The following is a 25,117-nucleotide window of genomic DNA, read 5'->3' on the forward strand; positions in this document are numbered from 1 at the left end:
TATATATATATATATATATATATATATATATATATATATACACACACACACACACACACACACGGTATCGCATATTTTCCTCATATGGTGCAGCCCTAGTCAGTATATCCTCTTACTGACACTCCACGTATCTAAGCAGCCAAAAATAAAGACAAAAAGACATCACGTACTCACCCAAAAGCTGCTGTTTCTCCCGAAGGACTGTTTGCGCTGTGGAAGACCTTTTGATCCACACGACGACAGCTCTTATCTTTGACGCCCATCTGGTCACAGTGTTGCTGGTGTACACCTTCTGTGCAGCATGGCCGAGTATACGGGCAAAACACCTCAGCTTTCTAAACTGCCTTTTAGTGATGGCAATGTCCATGCCGAAGGTATTATCCACCGTCACGGCGACCACTTTGTCCCGGACCCCGAACTCCTCCAGCACGCCACCGAGCTGCTCCGACACTACCGTGTCTGTCTGAGCATCGTACACAGGCTTCGTACGGAGCACTTTCTGCTTCATCTGGCCTTTGGTTATGAAGTGTAGTGTGACTGTCAGGTAGAGGTCGTGGGAAAAACTGGTCCACCAGTCACACGTCACTGCCGCCTCGGACACTTGTCGCAGCTCTCTGATGACACGTTTCTTCTCGACAGAGAACCAGGAAGGCATCAGGGTGTTTATGAGCTGCTCTCTGGAAGGCAGGCGGTACTTTGGGTTAAGCATCTTAGTCATCTCTCTGAGGGAAAGCAGAAATGAAAATGTAGAGTATCAATGGCGCTGTACTTGATCACATTAGTGCAGAGATTTTCAGAGATCTTCTTCTTCTCGGGGTGGCAGTAGCTCAGTCCGTAGGGAGTTGGGTTGGAAACCGGAGGGTCGCTGGTTCAAGTCCCTGTATGGGCCAAAGTACAGAGTGTGGATTGGTAGCTCTTGGCTGCTGCCAAGGTGCTCTTTGGCAAGGCACCATACTGGCAGCCCACTCACTCTGACATCTCTCAATTAGTGCATGTTTGTATTTCAGAACTGTGTGTTGATTTATGTGTAAATTGTAATTCAATCAATAAAAAGTATAAATTAAACAGTGGGTCCTCAGAATTACTGCAGGATGGGACACCAAATGATTGTTCACTTTTTGAATTTTATTTTTCAATAACTACATTTTCATGAATGCAACATATTATTAGCGAATTCAATTTTTTTGTGAAAAACAACTGAGCGTTACTGGTGTAGTCACTAAGGTAGCCATCTACAGATAAAGGTAACTCTAGGGATTCACTGTGCTACATGTACGTTTAGTATTAAAACATGATTTATAAAATTAAAAAATTAATAAAACAATTATTTCAATAGCTTAGTATTTTATGCACTAAAAAGGTAAGTATAAAGGCTATAGGCCACCCTACACGTTATTGTAGGCCCAGTTTAATATGCAACTTCATTTTAAACAATATTGTAGGGGGTCCCTGATCTATCTCTCTCAATTAAGGGGTCCTTGCCTTAAAAAACATTGAAGACCCTTGCATTAGTGCATCCAGAGTCTGAGGCTATTTCACAAAAGCAGAGTTTAGAAATCCAGGAAAACAGACAAAGGGAGGCTTGACCTAGTCTGGTCAGAGCATCCTGTCTTGGGTGCGTTTAACGTAGGCCAAGCCATGCTGAGGAGGTGCGTCTATTATAAACCAGGTGTAAGTAACTCAGATTAATGCACGTTCACGGCTCTCCTCAACAGGCCACGAGGCTGAGTCACAATTTACTAATGTTAAAATGGAGAAGACATGTTGCATGTAATTTACAGCCAGTGAGCAAAGGTAATAAGCTAAAAAGAAGTAAGCATGAAGCTTAATATGTAAATAAGGAAACACGGCCGCTGTAAAAAGAGAGGGAAAAAAATGAAGACAATAGTGGACTGACTAAAGGTGTAAGTAGCCTAAAAATATACATTTACTGACCACTGCACTTAAACAGTCATAATTGTACCATTCAAGGAGTTAGGCTAGTTGTCAATTGCACAAATTAGCAAATATTATCTTTTGCTCACTTTTAAGTGAGCAAAACTAACATTTTACTCCGGAAATGTATCATGAAAATAAATTACAACCACTAATCCGCAATGCGCAAATCTCTTATCTTTCTCATATGGGCTATAATATATACATTATATATACATTACATTTCCTGAGTAACACGTTAACTTGCTGCTCACTTTTAAGGCAAAGTATAAAACTGTTCATTTGTGCAAATGACAAGTAACCCCTTGAATGGTTTTGGTTAAGAGCAGTGGTTTGTAAATGTAAATAGGTGCTGTCCATTTCATGCCGCTGTGAAGAGAAGTTCATGTGGATTTTGAAAAGTAACTGGTAAATATTTAAAGAAACTTTAAGGTGTTTAATTGACAACGGAATTTGGTGTGGCGTGTTATTAATCAAGCCTGGCTGTTAGCCTGGTCTGGAGCAGGCTTTCACCCAGGGGGGCGGGGATTGTGTCCCGCGTGTGAGGTTTCCTTTCCACGTTAGTCCTTTTCCTAAACCCAACCGGTTCTTCTTTTCCAAAACCCAACTGGTTCTTCTTTTCCTAAACCCAACCGGTTCTTCTTTTCCTAAACCCAACCCCATTCTTCTTTTCCTAAACCCAACCCATGTGTCACGGTTCCTAAACCCAACCCCATTCTTCTTTTCCTAAACCCAACCCCATTCTTCTTTTCCTAAACCCAACCCATGTGTCACGGTTCCTAAACCCAACCCCATTCTTCTTTTCCTAAACCCAACCCCATTCTTCTTTTCCTAAACCCAACCCATGTGTCACGTTTCCTAAACCCAACCCCATTCTTCTTTTCCTAAACCCAACCCATGTGTCACGTTTCCTAAACCCAACCCCATTCTTCTTTTCCTAAACCCAACCCATGTGTCACGTTTCCTAAACCCAACCCCATTCTTCTTTTCCTAAACCCAACCCATGTGTCACGTTTCCTAAACCTAACCCATGTGTCACGTTTCCTAAACCCAACCCCATTCTTCTTTTCCTAAACCTAACCCATGTGTCACGTTTCCTAAACCCAACCCCATTCTTCTTTTCCTAAACCCAACCCCATTCTTCTTTTCCTAAACCCAACCCATGTGTCACATTTCCTAAACCCAACCCCATTCTTCTTTTCCTAAACCCAACCCATGTGTCACGTTTCCTAAACCCAACCCCATTCTTCTTTTCCTAAACCCAACCCATGTGTCACGTTTCCTAAACCTAACCCATGTGTCACGTTTCCTAAACCCAACCCCATTCTTCTTTTCCTTAACCCAACCGGTTCTTCTTTTCCTAAACCCAACCTGCGTGTCACGTTTCCTAAACCCAACCCCATTCTTCTTTTCCTAAACCCAACCCCATTCTTCTTTTCCTAAACCCAACCCACGTGTGACGTTTCCTAAACCCAACCGTAGCAATAACACGTAGCCTCGCGATAACACACGTCGCTTTAGAAACGGCCACATAGCGTGTATGTTTACGCCGTGACGTTGCAAACTGCCGTCCGCTGTATACGGCGTAGACATACACGCGGATATCTCAAAATGCGTACAGATAACATGCCACTTGGCGGAAAGTGGTGTGTATGTTTACGCAAAGTCATGATGTTATGTTGGAATACATCTCCATGGTAACTTGTGTGCCCCTGCTTTCATGAAACAGAGTCACGGCTGAATAATTGGAAAACCCCAACTTAATCCACTATCTAGGTTTGGTGAAATAGTTTAATAAAGACCTACCTAAACCACGGCGACTCCACCGTGGACAATGGAAGTAGTCCTTTCACAAGATACCTGGTCACGGACCTGTGACACTCCTCCGTTCTTTGTTTGCTCAGCCTCTTTCTTTCAGCCAGGGAGGAGGAGGTTGCGCCTGCAGACACTGCAGCGTCTTTAAGGTTACCGTCTAAGGTGGCTACATAGGCAGAACTTGCTGTATAAAGAAACGAAGGAAGGACAAAAAGATGAGCCACCTGCATCAACCGGCATAATGATACCTTACATTGCTACTTTGCTTTATTTCCTGTAGGACTGCTATGATTACGTATAAAAAGGGTTAGAAAATTACTTAAAATACGCATGCCAATACCCCAGCAGACATCTTCAATTAGCTTTTTTAAAAATCTAGAACCAAAATTATTCACTTTACTATCATAAGCTGTAGACTATTCTCTCAATGAATCGTTTATTCCATAAAATGTCAGAAAATAATCATCATCATAGAAAACATCCATCATAACTTGCTAAAGCCCTACATTGCTTGTTTGATTTGACTGAAAAAATATTCACTTTACTACCATGTATGACAAAGAAAAGCAGCAAATCCTCACAATTGGGGAAAATTGTGAAACATTGGGCATAAAAACTACTCAAAGATTAATTGATTATCAAAATACACAAATCTTTTTACTGTTGCAACTAATCGATTAATTGCTTTAGCACTAGTTTGTTGTACTAACTGCCTGCACTCCAGCAGGCCAGGCCTAATGTCAAACTAAACCCATTTGATGAAACAGAACTTTATTGTTCCAAATGGCACAATTTGACACATTCAGCTGGAAGACCACGGTTTCAGAGCTTCGAAGTAATGCTGAAGGTAATATTAACATTGCAGGACTGACATTAGGAGTACAGGTACATTTGTGTAAAATGTAAAAATGTCAACTAGATTCACAAGTCTCCGAATCAAATTACACTTACGAGCCAGCAGGCTGCTTCTTATAATCTCCATGCACGCTGAATCCCAGAATTCCTCTGCATTTACTTCTCCAGTTAAGGATTCAGGCAGGCCCTTAAGCTCAATCCCTACAAAAAGGATTGTGTGAGATCAAACACAAATTCTGCTGTGCTAGAAAGTAGAAATAATACTAGGATGATGATACCAGAGCATCAAAATTTAGGGTCAAACAGGGCCGATAACGATACAGATTATTAGTAGTTTGTGAAACCGACACCCGATAAGCATTTACAGTGAAAATGAAAATCTTTTAGTCAAAATTAACACAAGTAGCAATGCCACAGAAAAATACTCTGATACAAGTATATGACTTGCATAAAAAAAATTTAAGTAAATGTTAACAAATAAAAAATACCAAATATAAGTACAATACACATCCATTTCAAAATAATATATAACTACAGAAGTGTTGAGTTAAACTGGAGCAGAGGGACAGACACAGAGCTGCAGTGGAGCCAAAGTAGCGCGCTTTTTAATTAATTATAAATTAAACCCTGATACACATAATCTGAAAACTGCCAAAAAACGGCCCAATAATCAGCCAGGGCCGACATTTGGTCTATCCCTAATGAAAATGTAACCCTCTTTTAGCTGTTACAAAGAAAAGGGTTAAAAGCTGTTTAAAAAAACAGAATATTTAGTTCCCAGGACATTTTCCCACAGAGATACCAAAAAATACTCACCTGCCATGTTGAAAACCCCCTTTCGATAAAGATCCATCATGACTCCAGGCTGATAGTCGTAACTTGTAAGAGCTTCAAAGTGGAGGTATGCCTGAAGCACTTCTATACCACATGGAGACTTGACTCCTACTGTCCGCTCCAGGACATCCACCACTCCATAGACATCGGTGTGTTTCTAAAAAAATAAAAAAAAAGACATTTTTAGGTTATAAAACACACTGAGAAAAAAACTATTTTTGGCATTTTAGGCCTCTTGTAGACAGGACAGCTGCTGAAGACAGGAAAGGGTGGAGAGAGAGAGGGGGAATGACATGCAGTAAAGGTCCACAGGTCGGAATCAAACCCGTGACCACTGCAACAAGGACTGAGCCTCTGTGTATGGTGTGCATGCTCAACCAAGTGAGCTACCCAGGCGCCCCATTTTTGACTTTTTTCATGAAAAACAAGAGTACCTTGATTGCATTTTGCAGAAGCGTGCACAGCTGCAGACTCAGGATGATGTGGTCATTGTAATTGTGAAGACCCTCACTCCACTCCTGGTAACGGTAGACCATTTCACACGCTGGACACTTTTTGAAAAATGTGCAATTATCTGGAAGACATACAAAGATCTTTAAAAAGGACTGCCAAAAGAAAAAAAACAAAGACTTTAGTGTTTAATGTGTGCATGTCTTGCAGACACACCTTCCATCAGTCCGGTGAAGGTAATGACTCTAGCTTTGTTGGTGATCAGCACTGGCTCTGATAAGGAAACACGACCCGGGCACTCTTGGCAGACAGTCTGAGCTGGAACCAAATGCTTCGGGAACTGTATTTCAGACTCACACCGGGTGATGTTTTCGGGCAACGTGGAGGGCAATTTCTTTCGGTTGTAAATGTACTTTGCCATTTGTTCTCGTCCTTCTTCTCCTATTGGATACACAGTTCCAGTTGGATTTTCTGCAGAGTCTTCCATTATTTCAGAAATGCTTAATGGTATATTGTGTTTGGCGTCTGAAGTGAATAACTCTTTGTTGGTTTGGAAGAGATACCATTTGGCTATGCATCTGTGCAAGCAGGGAATTCTCCCTTGCGAACAACTGCAATGCCACAACCCTCTTTTTACAGTATATGTCACGAATAGTCTTCCTAACCTGCTGTACTGTGAGACTTTGGACTCAAACACTGACAAATATAGGCAATGACTTCCACCGAGATCCATTAGAGTAACAAGCGGGGCTCTGTTCTGATTCGCTTGCTTATGATGGCTAAGGCACTTGGCCCCCATCTCCTTTCCAATTAATTTACTGGAAACCAGTTCTTCCAACACGCTAGGCTCCAAGTCCACTCTTTTTGCACGGGTAAAACAAAAATCGACAGACTGTAGATGAGGGCACTGGCTATTAGGCAAGCCGCTCCGCCTTCCAAAATCTGCAATAGCCTCACAGCGATCTTCGTCACACGCCATTTCGTGTGTGCTGCCTGATCTCTTTTTCATGACATGGACTGGTACGGCAGTGGCCTTGTAAGACTTTGCCACAGCGTACAGCCCATTATAAGAGTCAATACACTGACTTCTAAGATGGTCCTTGGCTGTTATGTCCTTCTCAGAAATGGACTGACAGAAGTGTCTCCTGAGTTTATGTTTCCTTAGATTTTTTTTATTCAAGTACAGGTTGCACATTGGACATTTTATTTTTCTCCCTGCTGTTCGGAATATTTGACCGGTTTGCTTAACATGTTGGTCAGTTAAAGTAGAGGGGTGGTCCATTGGGACAGGCCGGTCAAGTGGAGCAGCAGGCTGGGAAGCTGTAGGTGTGGGTTCAGCAAGACGGTCAAGTGGAGTAGTACACTGGCCTGATTTAACAGGGGGGTCTGCTGTGGGTTGAAGCTGAGCAGAGGGCTCGGGTGGAGCAGGACACCGGCCTGATTTAACAGGGGGGTCTGCTGTGGGTTGAGGCTGAGCAGAGGGCTCGGGTGGAGCAGGACACTGGCCCATCCTGATCGTTTGCAGGAGAGGGGGGGTGATGTTGAGCAGGAGGATGGCTGTGGTAGCTGGCTGAGATGGAATGCCAGGTGGAGCGGACTGGACACCTGTGGCTGCCGCTGTTGAACTTTGCGTCCCCACACATTTGTCCATGTGACTTTCAAACTGTTTCCGGTTTATAATTGTCCTTGGGCAGTACGGACAGTGAAAATGCCTTTCCCTTCTGCACTGCAGTTGGCACACGTGAATATTGAACTCTGCAAAGAAAAAACTAAATTCATAAAAAGTGGATATATAATGTCACAGGATACACTTTCTGTAGCTATATATTTCAGGCTCCGGTAGCATCTTATAATCTGACCTCCATGTTGCAGGGCCCTCATTCTGTGGATTTCTACATGTGTCCAAACACTGGCATAGTCTCCTTTTGGCTTGTAGACGGATGGCTGGCAGAAGGGACAGTGGTAAAGCGTGCACTCTGTGCACAACGCAACCGGCATGCGGCCATCTGATCGCCTGCGCACCGTGACATGCAATTTCCTGGAGGCAAAGGTGGGAAAATTTAATATTGTCACAACAAATGTTGTCAGTTATGTACAACACAAAACTGAATTTGATTTACACATTGGAGGAATCAACCTAGTTTACATAAGAAAAATGTCCATCCAGGAAATAGAGTTGTTAACTTTCTGGTAGTAATATAAGCTATATTAATATTCATACACGGTTATTGTATTATTATAATATTATATTGTGCTCATTTCTGGGCCTTTGTTGCTGCTGATGGGTTGGATTTATTTTACAGGGAAAAAAAGTATGCATTGCCTATGAAGTCATCCTATCTCTGTACATCACTGCTAGTTATGTTAAAACTTAGTGAAACATTGGTCAAAAACAAAAGCTTGCTTAATGGCTTAGCAAGGAACTTTTAGGGTTAAAAGATACCATGTATATGTTCTTGTTCTCAAATATTTATGATGATATCACAATATGGCAGAGTTAAGTCAAATGAACTTTCATTTAAATGAGAAAACAGTGAATTATATCTCAATATGAAAACTTTGTCACGACAAGATGATATGAAGAGGAAAATAAACCTGTAGACTCCACAGGTGACGTTAATTGGCTTTAAAGGGTCAGCTAGCTACCCCACATGACAAAATGTAGGAAAGTAACGTTGCGCACTTAACGTTTCGTTACGTTACACTCATACGCCTTTACTGTAACTCAGAAGAAGGATTTAAACCTTACTTCTTACATACGAATTATAGCTAGTATGCACGTTGTGAAAAAGCTCCTGACGTTGTGAAGAAAGAGCCACCAACGGTTATTCATTTAAGAGTTAAGTGCAGTTTGACAACTTGACTCTGATAAACGTTAGCTAACATTAGCTTGCTGTTTGTCGACATTGCTTGTAGTCTGGACCTTTTATGGTTTTTTAACTACCACTATTAGTATTAAATATGCATATAACGTTAAGCCACATGTGAAAAGTGAAGATTTTGCACTGGGTTAAATCCCTTTAAAAACTCACCCTTCAACACTCCCAGAAAGATGCTCCCGCACCCACTTCGTCCCACAACACGCCCCGGACGCATTCGCCATCTTGGCTGCAGCTTTCTGAAATTCTCCAGAAAGTGTTGGAGCTATGGTTGTAGCAGAGCATTCTCTGGTTGTAGCCATGGGTATGTGGCCCTCTGGTGGTCACAATAAAGAACTGCAGCACTTAAATCGTCAAGTCCACGTCAGTGCAGACATCATTACTTCCGGTAAATAAATTTTTTAGGTATTTATCCTTTTCTTTTACCAATGGAAGTAATATAGCCTATATGAATACTGATTCAATAATATTCTTTAGATGTATCAATATTTTACTACTATATATGATGTTTTTGGAACTGTTGGATAGTGTAATCTACAGAAATGCATCGTATTCTATAAAAGCATATGTTTGTAGCGTCTATAGAAATATAATTGGTTAGTTGATGAGTTTGTTTTATAGTGTGGAGTCACAGAGTAACACAAACTAACCGATGGAGGCAGCGGTAGACCAGTAACTCCCGTGTTCTGCCAGGTAAAATGACATCTTTGTCAAAGGAGTACGGTGACTTTGAAGAGAGCAATGGCTTCTGTTCCCCCGTCGGAAATGGCTGCTGAAGTAAAATATTCTAGAGACACTTAAACTTAAACTGATATTTAAGTGGGCCTTTTATAAGTTAGCTAAAATACATTTGTTGCTGCCACCATCCACAGCAGTAGGCCTTGATTGATAGTTTGACTGACTGAATGACTGACTGACTGATTGATTGATTAATTGATTGATTGATTGATTGATTGTGTGACTGATTGATTGATTGAAACCTTTATTTAAACAGGGAAGGCCAATGAGAGCAAGCTCTCTAAAAAGTACACCCTGATTACAGTATATTTCATATACAAATTAACATATACATGCAACAACTTATACAAAAATAACAAACAGCCCAATGACGTCAACATAAGGGACATAATCAATTAAAAAACACATGCATTCACACTGCTGAATGTCAACCAAAGGAGATATTAATTGATTAAAAGGGATAAGCTTGTCTAATTTGACACGCCCCCATGGAGAGGGGTATTGTAGGGATTGCTCCCTTAGAGACATATTTGGCCGTAATAGCCCAAATTTGGTTGCCTCTGGCACATTCTAATGCAACTATTCCATCATATACACCGATCTTAATTACTGCATATTTTAATGAGTTTTCCTCCCTATATTTTTGTATATATTTTATTAAATATTATTTTATTATTGCCTATTTCTATATCACTCTATATCAATCAACTGAAGCAACGAGTAACGTGCACACACGCCTTCTTATGATGCCTTCAAATTAATTCAGACCTGTTGTAAGTGTGGGGGACAGAGGGCACCGACATGGAAAGTGTGGGGGACCTGTCCCCCGTGTACCCCATATCCGCTACGTGCTTGATCCATGGTACCCAACTCAGAGTAGACTCTTAGAAAGTTAGAAAAACTCTTTTGTGAGTTAAAATAAGGACTTTCGTCCTTATGAAAGTCCTTGGATATCTGGATTTGTTTGTATTGAAGATCCTATGTTAAGTAAAGCCTGAAGATGCTTTTCCTAAAAACAATATCATGGATGCATTAAAAGACGGAAGTGCGACTAACAATGACCTGTTTTGACTAATTAAGTCAATCATTGCTTAGTGTCCCCCTCCCTCCATTAAAGCTGACTGACTGATATCACATCAGCTCGTTTGCTGACAAACTGAAACACTTCTGATTAAAACGAGCTCGTCTGAACACCGACGTCAATATTTTACAGATTAGACCCTGATTATTGATCAATCACCTCGCAAACACTCCTATACTCCTAAACAACAACTGCAGAGGGCATGTCTATGAAAGTAAAGAAGGAAACATTGGTCTTTTTGTTATTATGTCATTACTCAAAAACGTTTTGGATATCATTTTTATGTAGAAAACATCTATCTGTCTTCTACTTTTTAACAGTCATCTAATGTTTTTCCAAGCAATGGGAGTCACAATACTGATAGAAGTCAAATGTTACATCTGGCCCCAAAGGACTACTGTAAACGTCCAAGAATATAGATAGAATTGAAACTATTTAATATCATTGAACAAGTAATTCCAGTTTAATTTAAACAGCATAAATAATCATATCATAAGTCTTGGCAGAAGAACTTTGACAAGTATGAGACATTAGTTTTTACAGCCTATGGTTTGTCCGTTGGCAGGCCGGAAGGGATCAGCACAGAGCATGTGCACGTGCAGTTTCATGGCTACGTCACGTTTCGGATTGGTGCAATTTGAGATGTTATAAAAATAAAATGTGTCAACATGAAATGGCTCCAACCAGGTTTTGAATCTGAGTTTCATTTCTGAGTTTCAATACTAGGGGACTATTACAAACCAAAAATAATAGTTGAAAAATATGTTGATTTTCAGCCAATATGACAGTATTTAAAGTTAAGACAATTTCTGATTCATAGACATGAGAAATTGTCTCTTGACGGGAATTGAACATGGATCACCAGATTGAGAGGCAAAAGACTTAATCACTGGACTATTCCACAAATTATTAATACACTGAGGATACAAAGACATATAAACTGAACACAAAAAACTTTTTTAGCTAAAGTTAAGGTAGCTAACGTTAGTTCTAACCATTTGCTGAAGTTCATGCTAAATTGAAATACTATTTTTTCTGACAACAATTCTAAAGCCAGTATTTTCTCCTTACAAATTTCCATTCAGTTAATGTCTGTTTTTATTTTTGCCTGTGTGTTGTTATCGGTTGTGTCTGTCAGTTAGGTAGAGAGGACGGCGAAGTCAGGATGTTTTAGCGGTTGTTGCAGTAATTTTAAGCTGAGATAGGGTGGCTGTCTGTCGGGTACTGAGCGCCGCGTGAGCATGAGCTTTTATGACTGTCAACATAGCCAGCATCTAACATTAGCTACTTGGCTGTGCTGTGGAGCAATGTCTGGCTATGTGAGAAAAGCATCAAGCAACATTGTTATGGATGCTGCGGTCTCAGCCTGGCAACCTCCGTGAACTTAGAGTCTGGGGAGGAGGGGCCCAGGGAGACGACTCTCTCAAGTATTTGGAATTTGGACTGAGCAAGAGTAACTATTTTAAATGCTAGCTGTCAGTATTACATATTGCACCTTTAAATAATTTAAGAAAACCAACGTATGTGGTCGGCCAGACAGTCTGCAGGACAGTGGGCTGCATTAACGTTAAGGGATGGCTCCTGCAGGGATGTAGAGTAACAATTTCACAAAAACATTTTGATGTTTGAGAGAGAGTGAAAATGTTTATGGAATAACGGTCATCAGTTCTTCCTACATGATCTGTATATTACAAACTGTTGCTGAGTTAGGAAGTTCATGTATATTGCCACAGCAGATGTTTACCAACCGGGCAAAGTAGGCATCTATAGGCAACCGCCCCAGAGGCCCCAAAAGCCTCCCAGGTTTACTGCATGCCAGCTGATTTTATGTCTACTCTATCAGCAAAGTTGGGTCCCACTTTGATTATTTTAATTAATATTGTTATGCATATTGCTAAATTAAGTTTTTTGTTAAACCAAATTGCCTCAAATGAACAAGCAAGCAGAAAACCAGGCGTTTTGTTTGAAACGTTTGGTTTCCGGGTGGAAATATAAAGAGGCGGCCGTGTTCATTTTGCTGTGTGCACTGTTCCTGATGGTAAATTGAAGGTGACAGGGTACATACACAAAACAGAGTGTAGGAGGTTGTGGTGGAGGAGGAGGAGGAGGGAGTAGGGCCACCCCCAACATGTTAAACTGTCCATGCTCACATACATACAAGGTGGTGTACAAGCAGTCTTTTTCTGCATTACCTTATTAAGTTAGATGTTATCCAAAAATGGTGATAATGACATCTATAGAAATATGTGACCCTTAAAGTGTATCTAATTTATCATTTAGACCTCACCTGTCAATTTGTTCATCAGTCCTCTCATAATTAAATATTTAGTGTCAACAGATCTGATGGGTCTCAGATCAATCCACACGCTGTGTCTCAATGCCCCTTTTGTAAAATAGCATCATTAGGTCACAGTGGTGCTTTATTATTATTATTCATTGATTGTGGATTACATGCCAATATATACCTTTTACGTTTATTTTGTAATATTTTTATGGGCTACCGTGCAATAATTTATGATGATTTTATGACTTTATATTTGACTGTAGAAGTGATGACAGAACCATCTATAACTAGCTGTTTGTGCATGTGCAATCATGTTATTAAGGAGCTGTCCTTGGTGCTGAAATATACTAGGCCTTATGTCCTCCAATTCAGGGGTCTTCAACGTTTTTTAGGCAGAGGACCCTTAACTGAGAGAGACAGAGCAGTGACCCCGCCACTACATATATTGTATAAAATTGAGTTGCATATTAAATAGGGCCTACAATAATGAGTAGAGCCTTTAAACATACATTTTTAGTGCATAAAATAAAAAAAATAAACTATTAAAATAAGAATTATTGACATATTCATATATTTATAAATCATGTCTTAATGTTAAACATGTATTTGACACAGTGAGTCCTTAAGCTTAACTGTATCTACCTTAGTGGCTACCTTACCTATAGGCCAGTAAGCCTGTCATCAATGTGTAAATTTAGTTAAAAAAAGTCACAAATAGACGGATTTATCTTTGCTAATAATATGTTGGACTCATGTTTATGTGTAAGGGAATTCTTCTTTTGAATTTTTCGCCTTCCCCGGGGTCTAGAGTGAAGCCATGGAACAGCAACTGGACCTGTATGGTGTTTTTTCCCGGTATTTAGCAGGCTTTTTCTTTCACTTAAAGGAACACGCCGACTTATTGGGAATTTAGCTTATTCACCGTAACCCCCAGAGTTAGACAAGTCGATACATACCCTTCCTATCTCTGTGCGTGCTGTAAGGCTGTCTGAAGGCTCCAGCAGCATCAGGCCAGCACAGAACATGCAGGTGAATGGTTCCAGCAATCCTACTGCTCCGAATAAGTGACAAAATAACGCCAACATGTTCCTATTTACATGTTGTGATTTATAGAGTCACAGCGTGTACAAAAAACAACGTAACATGAGACCTTCTTCTAACTGTAAACAAACCGGGAACTATATTCTCAGGCGGAAGAATATAGTACTTGGGCGGAGTGATATGCTCGCAGCAAGCCTGTCTGAGAATATAGTTCCCGGTTTGTTTACTGTTAGAAGATGGCTGTGTCTCATGTTACGTTGTTTTTGTACACGCCAGACTATACAAATCACAACATGTAAATAGGAACATGTTGGCGTTATTTTGTCACTTTTGTCACAATTGGGAGCAGTAGGCTAGTTGGAACCAGTTACCTGCAGGATCTGTGCTGGGCTAAGCTAATGCTGGAGCCGTCAGGCAGCCTTACAGCACGCACGGAGATGAGAAGGGTATGTATCCACTTGTCTAACTCTGGGGGTTACAGTGAATAAGTTAAATTCCCAATAAGTCGGCGTGTTCCTTTAAATCAATTAGTTCCAAGACAAGCTATGACAGACAAAAGCGGGCTCGTCCGGGATTTGAACCCGGGACCTCTCGCACCCTAAGCGAGAATCATGTCCCTAGACCAACGAGCCTTATATCCACCCACTGACGTCGTAACTCGTAACACGGGGCGGGAGATTGGCTGAAGTTTGAGCAGTTACTTTATCCCACTTTTAACCCACTGTGTGTGCACCATGCTATAATATTTGGTGCTGTGTCCTCATTGTAGCTTGTAAGCTACTGTTTACATTTATGATGGATTCCTGCTACAAATGTGTGGAATTCCTTAAATGTAGAGATACTTTAATGTTTACAGGCGAGTCAGGGAGCCATATTTTCAGAACACGATGTCTAAAAACAACAATAGGCTACAACATCGCGACAGCAATGCAATATCAGGGTTTGGGTTTGTATTATGTTTTTTTGAATGAAGTAACTACAGTTATAAGTAAGTAATAGCCTATAAAATAACTTACACTTAGTTTAGAGTGACGCACACGCAGTTTAAAGTAGGGACAGTGATATTACCAACTGGAGACAAAAGGACCTGTAGTGGGAGAAATGTTTTTATTTATTTTTTAATAATTTTTACCTGCTCTTTAATGTTTTCATTTGTTGTTCTAATCGTTTTCTAACTGCTCTTTAATTTTTTATGTAAAGCACTTTGAATTGCCATGTTGCTGAAATGTGATATACAAATAAAGCTGCCTGCCAATTAATGAGCCCCCAAATTAAACGTCGAAATCCGTTGTTGCTGTCCATGGTGCTGAAACCTCTGTCTCTTCCGCAACGCTAGGATCCATACGGGACACCTGTTTGTGTTCTTTTCCTGTTAAGATGGGCAACTAGGCTACATATACACAGTTACAAGTACACAACAATAAGCCAAAGTTATACTTGTGTCATTTAAAAAAAAAAAAATTCTAGCCAAGATGCAATGAAGGGCACATTCATTTGACCTATATTTGATGTTTGTCAAATATAGAATCAGTTTGTCCCGTGACAACGAGGGGGATCAACCGGAGGTCATTGATGGCTTGCCCAGCGTTTCATTTACCACCCACGTCACTGCATATATTACTCAGGGCTCGAATTCAGTCATTTCAAATCACATGGTTACACCGACAAACCCTATAGCACACCGAAAGACACGACGCTGTCAATGATTAGTGCGGATGTGTTGGCACAGGGCAGGTAGAGGGAGAGAGGGAATAAGCGAGGGAGTGATTTGAGAGAGAGAGAGAGAGAGAGAGAGAGAGAGAGAGAAAGGAGGGAGGGAGGGGGAGGGAGAGAGAGAGAGAGAGAGAGAGAGAGAGAGAGAGAGGGAGGATGCTGCCAGCGGAAAATGGCTGCTGCAACCTCAAGCCTATATCCTGATACACCGAAACGACATCAAGGTGGAGAGAGAGAGCGAGAGGAAGAGAGAGAGGAAGAGAGGGAAAGATTAGGAAAATGAGAGCAGATAGAGAGAGAATGTGAGTGAGCCTGTGAGTGTTTCCTGAAAGGAGGATAAAAAGAGAGAGAGTCAGAGAGAGAGGGAGAGAGGGAGAGAGAGAGGGAGAGAGAGAGGAGACCCTGGGGTGGGCTGCTGCAAGCGGCGGGCAACACCGAGCCATGGAGGGCGAGTAAGTCCTTACATTTTCATTTTTAACATTGCACACATGTATTCAGCCATTCGCCACATCGGGTAGAAAGAACGCCACCGCCATCAATGTTACACCAAGCCAGCAACATGCACTATTATCACAATCGGTCTTCTACAGTTTAGCAGGCTGCCGGGAATAAAAAATCATAACACCATTACGTAGTCTTGAATCAACAGCATACACCTTATGTCCGATATATATATATATATATATATATATATATATATATATATATATATATATATATATATATATATATATATATATATATGCCAATATGTGTTAAATAAATGTTAAGCCACCTACATGTGGACCTGTGCTTTTTACACGACTGGCACACAACCTACACGCACACAATTACAGCAATAATAATGCAAACATTTTAAACAAACAGTAAGCTATGCAACAACTCTGAACTGAATGCGTTGTTAGCGATTGGTAAAAACCGTCACGAAAATCAGTCAATGTGTAAAATGTATGGGGGGGGGGGAGAGGCAAAATATGGCGAGTTTGGGACCAGCATCGCGTCATTCAAGACATGGCTACAGTAAAACGAGGGAGGGATGGAGGCGTTGTGATTTTTATCAACGGTGTCTCGGGGTTTCATTATGATTTTTTAAAGCCAAACTTTATGAATGAAATGTGATTTTTTTTTTTTCTTGCTCTCCCTCATCCTCACCCCTCCTCTCCTCCTTCCCTTTTCTTATCGCCCCCCCCCCCATCTCTCGTTTCCTCTCCATCCTCTCACCCACTCGTTCCTTTTTTCCCTTCCCTTTTTCACACGCGATTGTATTGTATTTAGGCCTTGTACATTTTCCGGCGAAATCTCACGCACGGTGCGGTGTCGAAGCCAGTCTCGCTCTGCCCCATTCATAAAAAACAGAACATAATATCGGGGGTTCTTTAATGAGTGCGTGCAGCAGGGGCGGAATTGCAACACTTAAAATTCAGTGTGATTTGAGAATAACAAAAAGACGCGGCTGTGCATGCATTACATGCACATGTCCAACTGCGGTGCTGAATTATTCAGCCGACTGGCGAGGGCAGAGCTTATTTTGTATTTTTTTTTGCAAGAATGCCGGGGCCTCTGATGGCGAATGGGTGCGTTCATTGATACATCTATCTGGGAAACACTCATTCTTCCTTCCTCCCTCCCTCACTCCCTCCTCCCATTGGCCATTTCTCTCCTCCTCAACGCTGGCTTTCTTTCTATCCATTTGCTCCATACTTCCTTTATAGCCTACACTCAGTCAGTCCCAGTTTTGATTCTCATGCTCCTAAGCAGCAGTAATGTTTAAATAACGCCAAACCACATTATCCAAATATTTGATGATTTCTCATATTTGTTTAGCCTCACCGCATGCAAATTAAAATCCGATTTACCTGAGTAAAAATTGTATGATATGCCTTTGAGCTGTCATGTTGCAAAGCATAGGCCACGCTGTCAATTCTGTCTTCTTTGTGTGGATTTCATCATGCCATCTTAGTTCAACAGAGCTGAAAACAGTTGCCCTAGCATCATATTAGTACTGCTTTTTTGTCTTATGGAAGTTGATCTTCTCTTTTCCCCCCCCAACCAAATGTGCATGTCAGTGTGTGCATGTCTGTGGGTATTTCTGTGTGTGTGTGTGTGTGTGTGTGTCAGTGTATATCATCACGTTGTTTAACCAGCCTGAGCCTGTACTCACTCTCTTGGCTTCCCTGACAGTGTGCGTGTTCGTGCAGTGGTGATGACGCGTGATGACTCCAGTGGCGGTTGGGTGCCCCTTGGAGGTGGTGGCCTCAGTCATGTGGTCATATGTAAAGGGCGGAGTCATGACGGCAGGGGGCGGCGAGAATACATCATACGCGGAGAGCGGCTGCGAGATCGAGCAGTGAGTGTGTGCGTGTGTGTTATGGCTGCCTTTGGTGTCACGTTGCTCCTCAACACCACCTAAAGACTGTAGCAGAGTGCATGTTTTGAGCAAAGGAAACCATCTTGGTTTGACTTCTTATGTTGCTGGGATTGCCATTTGTGTCTTTAGCCAGTGTTGGAGTGTGCAGTGCAAAGGGGGTTAGTGTACAACAAGGTGAACCCCATCTTCCATCACTGGCGAGTAGAAGATCGGAAGTTTGGCCTTACGTTCCAGAGTCCTGCCGATGCCATCTCCTTTGAGAAAGGGCTGCAGACGGTCCTAGAAAAGCTCGACAGAGGTAGAGATACACCATCAACACTTCCATCCGTTGTGTTTGAATTCTAGCAGAGATCTAGCAGAGCCTAAATCCTCTCTATTCATGTTCTCAAGGCTCTGACTCGTCCTCGTCCTCCACACCAGAAGAAGCCGACACCGAGGATGATGGACAAGCTGTGAGTATCTGAGCAGTTTTTCGGTTGAGCGTTTCTTTTTTTCTCTAAGAAGGGCTCATTGACGTTGCCTACTGGGGCCCAAACACAGTTATTGGTGTTTTTGTCTTGTGGGATGACACGTAGCGTCTGCCAGTCTCATACAGGAAGTGAGTCGTCATCCAACAGCAGAAAGGAGATGCTTCCCAAACCCATCACCATTGTAACGAGCGAGTCGTCGTCTACCTGCTTCGTGCGGCCGGAGGAGTTTAGCTTCGGATCCAGCCATGCTCTCATCACTCAGACACCTGCTCAGGTAACGCCAACGCCTTCTGCTCCAAAGTCCATCATGCTACTTCCTTGTGAAAACACGATGCTTCAAGGAACAGACACATGCAGACTCATTTTTTAGCAATTTCAATGTATGTGTTCTGGTCCCACTTGTGACTGTGCTTTAAGGATGACTACTATAAAAGAATTCAATTCAATTTTATTTATAGTATCAAATCATAACAAGAGTTATCTCGAGACACTTTACAGATAGAGTAGGTCTAGACCACACTCTATAATTTACAAAGCCCCAACAGTTACAGTAATTCCCTCAAGAGCAAGCAGTAGCTATTGCGACAGTGGCGAGGAGAAACTCCCTTTTAGGAAGAAACCTCGGCAGACCCAGACTCTCGGTAGGCGGTGTCTGACGGTGTCGGTTGGGGATGTTATGAACAGTGGCAATAATAGTCATAATAAAGATAATGGAACAGTGACTACATTGGTAGTCGTAGTAGTTCATGTCATAGTAGGGCACAGCAGGGCGTTACAGGTTGTAGTGTGGCACAGTAGAGCATGGGTGGACGCAGTGGACGCAGCAGGACGCAGCCGGACACTGCAGGGAATCGCAGAGCGTAGCAGGGTGCAGCAGGTCCACAGCAACAGCTGCACCCAAGACCCAGGTCTTGGTGCTACCCTAATCCAAGGCAATATTCTGGGCGAAGAAGAAACATAAGGACTCCGGGGAGTAAACTCCCCAGAGCTAGATTAGTAACAAGCATTTCTGGGACAATGATGCACACAAAAGGAAACAAATGAAAAGAGAGATGAGAGAGCAGCTCATTGTGTCATAGGAAGGAAGGAACTTCCCCAGCAGTCTAGAATTATAATAGCATAACTAAGAGAGGCAGGTTAAAGAGAGGTGCCGGATCGGGCTTGAACTCTCCCCTGCCGGATCGGGCTGTACTGGCCTGCCTCCCTCTACACTCACTATATTGAATATGTGCTAGGTAGGTCTGATGACTACGAAGAGAAGCACAGAGAAGCAGGGGTGCTGTGTCTGCAGCTATACACCCTGCCCCGCCGGTCTAGGCGTACGCTGCAACTCCTCACTCCCTAGCTATAAGCTTTACCAAAGAGGAGGGTTTTAAGTTTATTCTTAAATGTGGTGGCGGTGTCTGACCCCCGAACCCAGATTGGGAGGTGGTTCTACGGGAGTGGAGCCTGGTAGCTGAAGGCTCTGGCTCCCATTCTACTTTTAGAGACTCTAGGAACCACTAGTAGCTCTGAGTTCTGGGAGCGCAGTGCTCTAGTGGGACAATAAGGTACTAAGAGCTCTTCTAGGTATGATGGTGCTTGACCATTTAGGGCTTTGTAGGTCAGGAGAAGGATTTTAAATTCAATTCTGGATTTTACAGGAAGCCAATTCAGAGAAGCTAGTACAGGAGAAATATAATCTCTTTTCTTAGTTCTTGTCAGAACACGTGCTGCAGCATTCTGGATCAGCTGGAGAGTCTTAAGGGACTTATTTGAGCAATCTGATAGTAAGGAATTACAGTAGTCCAGCCTGGAAGTAACGAATGCATGGACTAGTTTTTCAGCGTCGTTTTGAGATAGGATGTTCCTAATTTTGGCAATGTTATGAAGATGGAAACAGGCTGTTCTTGAGGTTTTTTTTATGTGGGTGTTAAAGGATATATCCTGATCAAAAATAACTCCTAGATTTCTGACAGTAGTGGTGGAGGCCAGGGCAATACCATCTAGGGTAACTATATCTTTAGATAATGAAGTTTGGAGGTGCTTGGGTCCCAGCACAATAACCTTTTTATTTTATATCTTTAATGCACACTTGAAGTTTAGCTAACTGACCGCTTTCGTCTGGCTTAATTGACACATATAATTGGGTGTCGTCTGCGTAACAGTGAAAGTTAATTGAGTGTTTCCTAATAATATTGCCTAGGGGAAGCATATATAAGGAGAATAGAATTGGTCCAAGCACTGAGCCTTGAGGAACGCCATGGCTAACTTTAGCATACTTGGAGGGTTTATCGTTAACATTAACAAATTGGGATCGCTCAGAGAAAAAAGACTTAAACCAGCTTAGTGTGATTCCTTTAATGTCAACTAACTGTTCCAGTCTCTGTAACAGGATGGTATGGTCAATAGTGTCAAATGCAGCACTAAGGTCTAATAAGACAAGTATGGAAACAAGTCCTTTGTCAGCAGCAGTTTGAAGGTCGTTTGTAATTTTCACCAGTACCGTCTCTGTGCTATGATGCATTCTAAATCCTGACTGAAAGTCTTCATTTAGACTATTTCTATGTAGAAAGTCACACAATTGATTAGCGACTAAGCCATCTCACAAGCCCGCTCTTGGATTGAGGGCACCCCTCCATTCTTCCATCCTCTTAAAAAAATCTGTCTGGCTAACACTGAACTAGTCTGGACCCAGCTTCTTATGTGCTTATTCATCCAGCGTAGGATTGAGCCATCTCCCAGAACAAATAAGCTCGGGCTGAGTGGAACCTGGGTCCCTGCAATCCCACGTAGGACATGTCATATTGTCAGGTCCAAAACTCCTGGACCATATCACAGGACCATACGACATTAAGTAATTGGCCATCCAATTAGTGGTATTTTTAATGTATTATTAGACATTAGAGCAATAAAAAAACATGGAAGGTTGGATGGTGATTTTCCCCCTCTGTCTCCACCCTTAAAGGTCCCATATTGTAATTACTGAGATTTCCTTCTCTTTTGATTATAAAGCAGGTCGAGGTGCTATATAAATACTGTAGTAGTATCAAAACGCTCAGTCCACAAAGAAACGCACACAGCCCGTATTCAGAAACTGTGCCTTTAAACTAGCCGTCAGGACTTCTGTAAGGTTGTGATGTCACAACTATACTATATATATATATAAAATATATATATATATATATATATATATAGGTAGAAAGTGCCGCCACAGTGCCGTTACAGTCATTGTGACTGTAATGGCGGTGCAGAGACTCGGAGAACATAGATGCAGGAGTTTGGAAACGCTGACCAATCAGAGCAGACTGGCCTTTTTCGGGAGGGGGCCTTAAAGAGACAGGCGCTAAAACGGAGCGTTTCAGACAGAAGGTACATACAGGTATATTCAGACAGACAGTATGAGAAAAAGAATGTGTTTTTCTGAACATTAAAGCATGTAAACATGTTTGAATATAAAAATACTAGTATGAACCTGAAAAGTAGCATGGTATGGGACCTTTACAGTAAGTCCACACCTCTACAGACATTTATTTATTCTTGGAATTAAAATCAAATCAAAATTGGATCTTTTGTACTCCTATTTGAGCTATCCTAGCTGAAACCTTGTGTAAGTGCTGCCACAGCACACACTGTTCCAGCCTCACTCTGTAATTCTATCCCCTCGCCACAGATCCACAGCAGGCCGGGACAGCACCAGCTCTCACAAATGACGGCTGTATTGAATCCGCCGGCGCCCCCGCCTCCACCTCCTGCTCCACCTACTCCTCCTGTGGGTCCTCCGGCCTCATCTCCTCTGTCCCCCCTCTCCCCCACCATTTCGCTCCTGGAAGAGGGAGACCTGCACAGTGTGGACCCTTGCAAAGACCTGTGGGGTTCTCGAGGTTATGAGGACTACCGACGGGCGGGGGCCACTAGGACTATGGTCGGGGGGCTGACCGGGGGTGTGGTTGTCGGTGGCGGGGGGAGCCTGCAGGACAAGTCCGAGCTGTGCGTGGTTCGCTTTGAGAAGGAGCTGGCAGGAGTGGGCACGGCCGGCTGCGAAGTGACGGTGAGCCTGGACAGTAAAGCCTCGCAGCGGCTGTCCACGTCGTCGCCCACCTGTGTGTCCACACCCAACGCTGTGTCGGGCGTGTCCTCGTCTGCCGGCTCGCCCCAGGAGACGTGCAAAGGCTCGCCCTCTCCCTGCTGCATCCACACCTCATTGGCCACGCCCCGGTCGCGGACTTGTAAGAGAGGAGGAGGAGGAGGGGCCAGTAGCGGCGGCGACCCGGGGGCGATCTCCCCCGACGACGACAGCCCATGTCCTCAGGCTTCGTCGTCGTGCTCGTCCCGCTGCGTGTACTGCCGCTCTGTGTTCAGCGCTTCGGAGAACGGGCGGGGCCGCTGCAGAGACGCCCCGGACCCGGCCCTGCACTGCCTGCGCCAGTGGACCTGCGTGTGGTGCGCGGAGAGTCTGCTCTACCACTGCATGTCAGACTCTGAGGGAGAGTTCTGGGAGCCGTGCTCGTGTGAAGACTCGCTGGGGGGCCACCCGCACCCCCTTTGCTGTGCCCGCTGGTTGGCCCTCCTGGCCCTGTCGCTCTTCGTGCCCTGCATGTGCTGCTACGTGCCTTTGTGCGCCTGCCTGCGGTGTGGGGAGAGGTGTGGCTGCTGTGGGGGAAAGCACAAGGCGGTCCGATGAGGCCAGGCTGGGGGGGGGGGGTGGGAGGGGTTTCCATGGACCAAGGAGTTTTGGGGCGTGGAGAGAAGGGAGCACCCGTTGGGACGCAGGAGGTGGAGCTTAGCAGGTGGAACGGTGCTCCCAAGAGACCCAGACCTCTTGCATGGCCCTCAGAAGCCCTACACCCTTCCACTGCATTCCACACTCTCTATCTTTTCAACCCGAGGCCTTCCTCACTGCTCCTCGCTGGGGGGGACCAGGCTCTGTGGGAGTCATCTGGAGCCCTAACCCCGTGGATTTCCTGAGGGTCGGCTGATCAAGAATGAGCGGTCAGAGACTTTATCACAGGAAGAGTGGCAGAGGCAACGATGATGTGTACACTGTTTCAAATGTCTGTTGTTTTTTTTTTATTTAGAAAGAAAAACACAAACAACTAAAGATGTTTATATATATGATTGTTATCATTTTAATTGGTATATTTTATTAAATGTAAACATATTGACAGAATCCCCCAATGGCACACACTGTCACAAATTCACAAACATGAGATCTTGGGGGAAAGTATTTTTGTTTCATGTTGGCCTGTTTATCAGTCAGATGAACAGATGTCACCCTTTACCTCTAATTTTACCTCAGATGTTACTCAACCCTGGTTAGGGAATGAAAGGGGAAGGGAAGAGAGGTTTGGAGAGAGGGACCAGGGGGAGCGCAGTCTTCAAGGAAAGAAAGTATGAGCATCTGAGACCACTTAGTGTCGTCTTTCGGTTAAAGTAGTAGACCACGGTGGATAAGAAAGGTTATCAAATGCAAAGGGACAATTCATGTTATGGGAAGTTGCAATGACAGCCACAAAGACTTAAAAGTCATAATGTGATCCATTATGGTCCTTTGTAACCAAACACAAGCTTATTTTTGTTTTCTAAAAAAAAAAAAAAAAAAAGGAAATCAAGAATGTGTGTAGAACATTAAACGCCCTCACTTTACACACATCTTTTCATCTTTGCGTGCATTTTCAACATTGAATCTTAGAAAAGCATCCCATCCCACCACTGTACTTGTTGAATCAGTCAAAGTGCTTACAACCGAGGCCTCTGAGTGAGTCTATTCTACCTAACGTACACGACAACTGTACACTCCCAAACCCCAAAGAAAAAACAGAGCTGGACCCCGTGCTAACCAATCTGTAAGATGTGACTAGCTAGGTCTTTGGATGAGATGCCACCAAAAGAAAAAAAAAAAAAAACGAAGTGCAATGTATTGAAAGAGTATTTTTGTACCGGTCGCTAAATCGGCAAAAAAAAAGTGTTGGAACGGAATACTGCGGTGCGTTATTATGTCGTGATATCAAACGGGAAATGATAAACGGGAACACAAAGTTGTCTTTGAACAGCAGCACGCGGCTCCCAGGTGTGCCATCTAAACGTGTAGACTGTCGACCCTGTGATAAGAAAAGAGACACATTTAACTTGAAAAAGACCAACAGCCGTAGGCGGGTCTTTGTTTGGGCACAGTGGCAAATGTGTTTGCTGAATTTTGCTTTAAGTATGAAGTCTAAAAAAAAAAAATATTCAAAAAAAGCTGCTATTTTAAGTCCTGTCTTAACCCGATTCAAACTTTCCCGCTGCCTCTTAGCAATCGATGAGGATGTGTGGCAAAGTCACACAATCCTTCCAAGTTCTCGTTCCACTCAAAGGTGCTGAGGAGGCTAAATGTTGTGCGAGGAAGTTTTTTTTTGTAAGTTTATAGCTGAGCTTGAAGATAAATAACCCCCCAGGACATTTCTTAAAATGCTTCTGGTGATGTACCTTGCATTTCTGTGTCTATTTTGCTGGTTGGTGATATATTTTTCTACTCTCAGTGAATAACTGGCCAAGGGTACATTAACAGATTTTGTTAACATAATGGTTGACAAAAATCTTAATATGTCGATATAAACGTAAAGATTTGTGTGTGTACATTCCCTAGATTCAAAGAACAAGGGCCTTTTGTTCAGCCTCCTATATATTAGATAT

The 25,117-nt window shown here is 42.8% G+C and overlaps 3 protein-coding genes and 1 non-coding gene across 5 annotated transcripts in view; 2 read left to right on the plus strand and 2 right to left on the minus strand.

Moving 5' to 3' along the window:
* Window positions 1-9,073, minus strand: part of LOC114552482 (uncharacterized) — a 17,572-nt gene extending 8,499 nt beyond the window's left edge. The window contains exons 1-8 of one of the 2 annotated variants that reach the window (XM_028573315.1): window positions 8,922-9,073; window positions 7,749-7,927; window positions 6,106-7,644; window positions 5,874-6,013; window positions 5,422-5,596; window positions 4,702-4,806; window positions 3,742-3,934; window positions 175-722 (exon numbers count right to left, since the gene is read on the minus strand). In XM_028573315.1, the coding sequence (XP_028429116.1) occupies window positions 175-722; window positions 3,742-3,934; window positions 4,702-4,806; window positions 5,422-5,596; window positions 5,874-6,013; window positions 6,106-7,644; window positions 7,749-7,927; window positions 8,922-9,070 (3,028 nt within the window). In that variant the 5' untranslated portion in view covers window positions 9,071-9,073. The remainder of the gene's footprint in view (window positions 1-174; window positions 723-3,741; window positions 3,935-4,701; window positions 4,807-5,421; window positions 5,597-5,873; window positions 6,014-6,105; window positions 7,645-7,748; window positions 7,928-8,921) is intronic. The other variant, XM_028573316.1, reaches the window with a different exon arrangement.
* A 5,399-nt stretch (window positions 9,074-14,472) lies between these two features.
* On the minus strand, window positions 14,473-14,544 carry trnap-agg (transfer RNA proline (anticodon AGG)). Its single transcript has one exon. It is a non-coding gene; the product is annotated as a tRNA-Pro (tRNA).
* A 1,522-nt stretch (window positions 14,545-16,066) lies between these two features.
* Window positions 16,067-18,457, plus strand: LOC114552238 (sprouty-related, EVH1 domain-containing protein 2-like). Its single transcript, XM_028572897.1, has 4 exons — window positions 16,067-16,077; window positions 17,807-17,972; window positions 18,123-18,291; window positions 18,384-18,457. Exons 1-4 carry the CDS (start codon window positions 16,067-16,069, stop codon window positions 18,455-18,457), a joined length of 420 nt encoding a protein of 139 aa, XP_028428698.1.
* A 100-nt stretch (window positions 18,458-18,557) lies between these two features.
* Window positions 18,558-23,126, plus strand: LOC114553350 (sprouty-related, EVH1 domain-containing protein 3-like). Its single transcript, XM_028574613.1, has 2 exons — window positions 18,558-18,737; window positions 22,116-23,126. Exons 1-2 carry the CDS (start codon window positions 18,558-18,560, stop codon window positions 23,124-23,126), a joined length of 1,191 nt encoding a protein of 396 aa, XP_028430414.1.
* The last annotated feature ends 1,991 nt before the right edge of the window (window positions 23,127-25,117 follow it).

Source organism: Perca flavescens, chromosome 3, assembly GCF_004354835.1.
Source record: "Perca flavescens isolate YP-PL-M2 chromosome 3, PFLA_1.0, whole genome shotgun sequence".
NCBI lineage: Eukaryota > Metazoa > Chordata > Actinopteri > Perciformes > Percidae > Perca > Perca flavescens.

What these genes read in the sequence shown, in the direction of transcription:
- LOC114552238 (XM_028572897.1), top strand. An exon ending in AGCGGCTGCGAGATCGAGCA is followed by an intron (nt 17,973 to 18,122) that starts GTGAGTGTGTGC and finishes TTGTGTCTTTAG; the next exon opens with CCAGTGTTGGAGTGTGCAGT. An exon ending in CCTAGAAAAGCTCGACAGAG is followed by an intron (nt 18,292 to 18,383) that starts GTAGAGATACAC and finishes CATGTTCTCAAG; the next exon opens with GCTCTGACTCGTCCTCGTCC.
- LOC114553350 (XM_028574613.1), top strand. Translation starts at nt 18,558, where the DNA reads ATGACACGTAGCGTCTGCCAGTCTCATACAGGAAGTGAGTCGTCATCC. An exon ending in TCACTCAGACACCTGCTCAG is followed by an intron (nt 18,738 to 22,115) that starts GTAACGCCAACG and finishes CCCTCGCCACAG; the next exon opens with ATCCACAGCAGGCCGGGACA.